Below are 3352 nucleotides of genomic sequence, written 5' to 3' on the forward strand. Positions count from 1 at the left end.
TCGTCCCTTATTGTACTATCGTCCCTTATAGTACTGTCGTCCCTTATTGTACCATCGTCCTTTATTGTACTATCGTTGAAGTCACTCGCGTGATATTCGTCGACACTGTTGTCTCCATCGTCTTGCATATCTTCTGATTCTGATTCTCCATCCGGTTCTTCATACTCAAAGGCGTTTTCTTCCGATCCTTCGTCGTTTTCCTCATCACTGAAGGTTAGCTCATCAGGGACTGGGAACGGCTGCGAACACGCTGGGCACTGCAAGTCGCGGGATCGAATATTGCGCAGATATTGAGCGTTGTACGTCACGAGGCACTCGTAGTCAACCGTGTGGATACATTGAGGCCCTTCCAGTACCACGCCCGTGATGATTTTGAGGCAAACCACACACTTTGGTGGTGCCGCCACATGCTTGACAATCATCACTTCATCGTCGTCAACTTCAAGATGCACGTAGGCACGGCAGTTGCTGCACCGTGGGTCAATAGGGATTGTCCGCTTGATGCACTCTCGGTGGTACGGCTGCCGACAACTGTCTTGATCACACACCCATGTCTCACCACCGAGAGGATCCAGGCATATGACGCAATCGGTAACACCGTCGCGCCCCGTAGCCTTGCTTGATTCTTGGTGACCAGGTGCCTGGACGTGCTCCTCTTCCTCATTTTCCTGACAAACTTGGTCATCTTGTGCACCTTGAATCTCTTGGTGGTTGTCATTGTCTTGGTGCTCTAGCTCCAAAAGGTTGGGCATGGCAACAATGTCCGAAAGATCATCATCTCCAATCATCACCAGCTGATCAAGAAGATCATGTGCATAATCATCATACACCTGGTCCTCGGCGTCGTCACGAGCAACTTGATCTTGGGCGAAATCAGGCGGAGTCGGATTGTCCGTGCCACAATCATCCACATGGTCTGACGGATCTTGCCCATCATCCGACTCGAGCAGCTGGTCCAACTGATCTTGTTTGCCATCAGATTCCACCACCTGGTCTTGGGTTCCAGCTGACTCCCGTTGCTGACGACGTCGCTCTCGGTGGTATGCTGCGTCGCGTTGTCGCCTCGCTGCAGCGATCTGGTTCCGGTGCTCGATGCGATCGGCGAGATTGCGACATCTACTGCCTCTCTGATGGCGCGTGACATGGTGCTTGTTCCCTTTGACCCACTGCCAGCACACGTCACAAAGCTGGCACGGGGGCGCTGGGATACCGCGGCAGCGTCCTTGCTGGTGCAGCCGTAGGTGGTCCGAACGCCCAAAGTCGTGGTGACAATTGTCACACACGTATCCTGGCGTCGATAGCAGTTCAGAGATTTCCATACTGCATACAATAACCAAAACAAATAAATTACATTGAACCAAAACAGACTATTCATAAAATACATGTGCCTATAACCTTAGTAACCGCACGTGCGTCGTGGGACTTTCGCACCAGTAGAGCAGATAGCTTCGCGGTAGATTCGATAGTGAAGCGCAGATTTGTTCAAACGTGCGAAGTCTCCGGATGCGTCCCGTGCGATATTTATCCAAATTGCATTAAAAAAAGAGCCATAACCCTTACCCTACCGCGGCCCTTCTGAAAGGACATACCTGTTGTAGTATAAGGGAAATTGTGTGCTTGATGTACACAAAATTACCTAACCCTACTCAAAATCGCACACGCTCAACGAAGTCCTACTTCTTTTCTGACAATTATTGCTCCTAATATTTATAAACGGGTTCGAAGTATTCCACCGACTATTAATATATCATATGAGATGATCATGAGTTGATATCGTCGCAAAAAAAAAAAAGTGTGGTTGGGTATCCAGCATAACCCCACACGTCGTCATTGGCGGTTACGTGTATTGGTGCCACTGTCTCATGCCAATACAGGCCGAACATCGGACGGGTTTGGTTTAGCCATCAACGCTCTATCGTCCAACCATCCACGAAATGGTAGCCGAAGCGTGAGTCGTTCTTGACGATGCTGCGGATCTGCTCAATGACCACCGGGATCTGCGCCGTCACAGACTGCACCGAGCACTCGTTCTCGCAGTATGTGAGACCCACGAAGACGAGACCCTCAGCCGTGAGGTTGGCTTTGGTGTTACGGCCATTGGCGTTGCCCCGTGACGAGCTCCGATTCGGGAAACGGACTCTGCGACGACGACGTAGTCGGCGGCGGGGGCCACTGCGAGGAGGAAGGATCAGATCGCCATGACGGAGGAGGTCTCGACGGACCCCAAAACCATTCAGCGACTTCTTCTCTATTGGTAAGGGGAGCCGCATGTCCTGGAAATGAGGTGGGATGTTCCGAGCTTAGCGAAGATCCAGAGGAGCTTCGAAGGGCGTCTGTTTCTTCGTCCAGGGTGCTTGAGGTGGCGGAGCTTCGCATAGCCGGTCATGCATTGAAAGAACACGGAGCTCATGAACTCACTCTGCGATCCCGAAACTACTGTTAGGTTATTTCAATATCATTGCCACTTACATGTTTCGCCTCGTAGATTCACACGCAGGCGGCATTGACCGTGCCTGCGAGTAACCGGTAGCCTCACTCCCGAAACCAGTGGGCTCGGTAGGAGTCAGATCGAAGACAGGATCGGTCTTCAGGCTCCGCTCGAACAACCGTTCAAACATTGCCTGGGCCACGTACCCTAAAAAAGTAGACGAAATAGCAATACTATAATAATCAAACTGCACTGACCTGGAGGGCCCATCGTTTGAACAAGAAGCTCGTCATTGCGATTCCATGCCGCGCTAGTCAGGTTGGCACTTCCAGATGAAACAGAAATATCGACTTTGTATGTAAGAATGAGTATCTTGTAGTGCATGATAGGGACACGGTGGCGGACAGGAATGCCAGCGGCGATCAGAAGCTTGACGCATTCAATGGCAGACGGATACGAACGAACCCACTTCCGGTCGATAACGACTCGCACACGCTTGTGCAGCCGATGGAGCCATATGAGAGCGCAGCAAAAAGCAATGTCGGTCAACGCGTAGAAAGCCAAGTCGGCTTCCGTGATAGCATTGTCTTCAAGTCTGTGGAGTAGTGCGGTTCTTGCGATGTAGTCAGCTTTAACGTAGCGTACTACTGTAGCTGTAGCCCGCTTTATAGCACGACGAGGGCCGGATCTGGGCTTGCCGCTTAGGATATTTCGGACAGTATTAGTAGTGCAATTGTATTTTATTTGCGAGGACAGCAGCGTCAGGATTCCCACGAAAGCGTCCACTCCTCTGCAAGTAGGCCTTTGCATCAGCTTTGATGGCGGTTATCACGGCGTCTAACACCATCGCGACTGTGAAGTCAATTTGGTAATGAAGAGCGCCGTCCAATAAAAATGTATTGTGCCAACACTTTTGTTTTTTTT

At 50.8% G+C, this 3352-nt stretch overlaps 2 protein-coding genes across 2 annotated transcripts; both read right to left on the minus strand.

Annotated features, from left to right (window-relative positions):
• Nucleotides 1-7: 7 nt before the first annotated feature.
• PPTG_17855 (hypothetical protein) lies at nucleotides 8-1319 on the minus strand (the record flags this gene model as incomplete). The annotated part of the gene is made up of 2 exons (XM_008915723.1): nucleotides 8-15; nucleotides 53-1319. 2 exons carry the CDS (start codon nucleotides 1317-1319, stop codon nucleotides 8-10), a joined length of 1275 nt encoding a protein of 424 aa, XP_008913971.1.
• Nucleotides 1320-1904: 585 nt separating this feature from the next.
• PPTG_17856 (hypothetical protein) lies at nucleotides 1905-2812 on the minus strand (the record flags this gene model as incomplete). The annotated part of the gene is made up of 3 exons (XM_008915724.1): nucleotides 1905-2172; nucleotides 2470-2635; nucleotides 2686-2812. The coding sequence occupies 3 exons, from the start codon at nucleotides 2810-2812 to the stop codon at nucleotides 1905-1907; spliced, it is 561 nt and encodes a 186-aa protein (XP_008913972.1).
• Nucleotides 2813-3352: the final 540 nt, after the last annotated feature.

The sequence above is a fragment of the Phytophthora parasitica genome (assembly GCF_000247585.1).
Source record: "Phytophthora parasitica INRA-310 unplaced genomic scaffold supercont2.75, whole genome shotgun sequence".
NCBI classification, from domain to species: domain Eukaryota; phylum Oomycota; class Peronosporomycetes; order Peronosporales; family Peronosporaceae; genus Phytophthora; species Phytophthora nicotianae.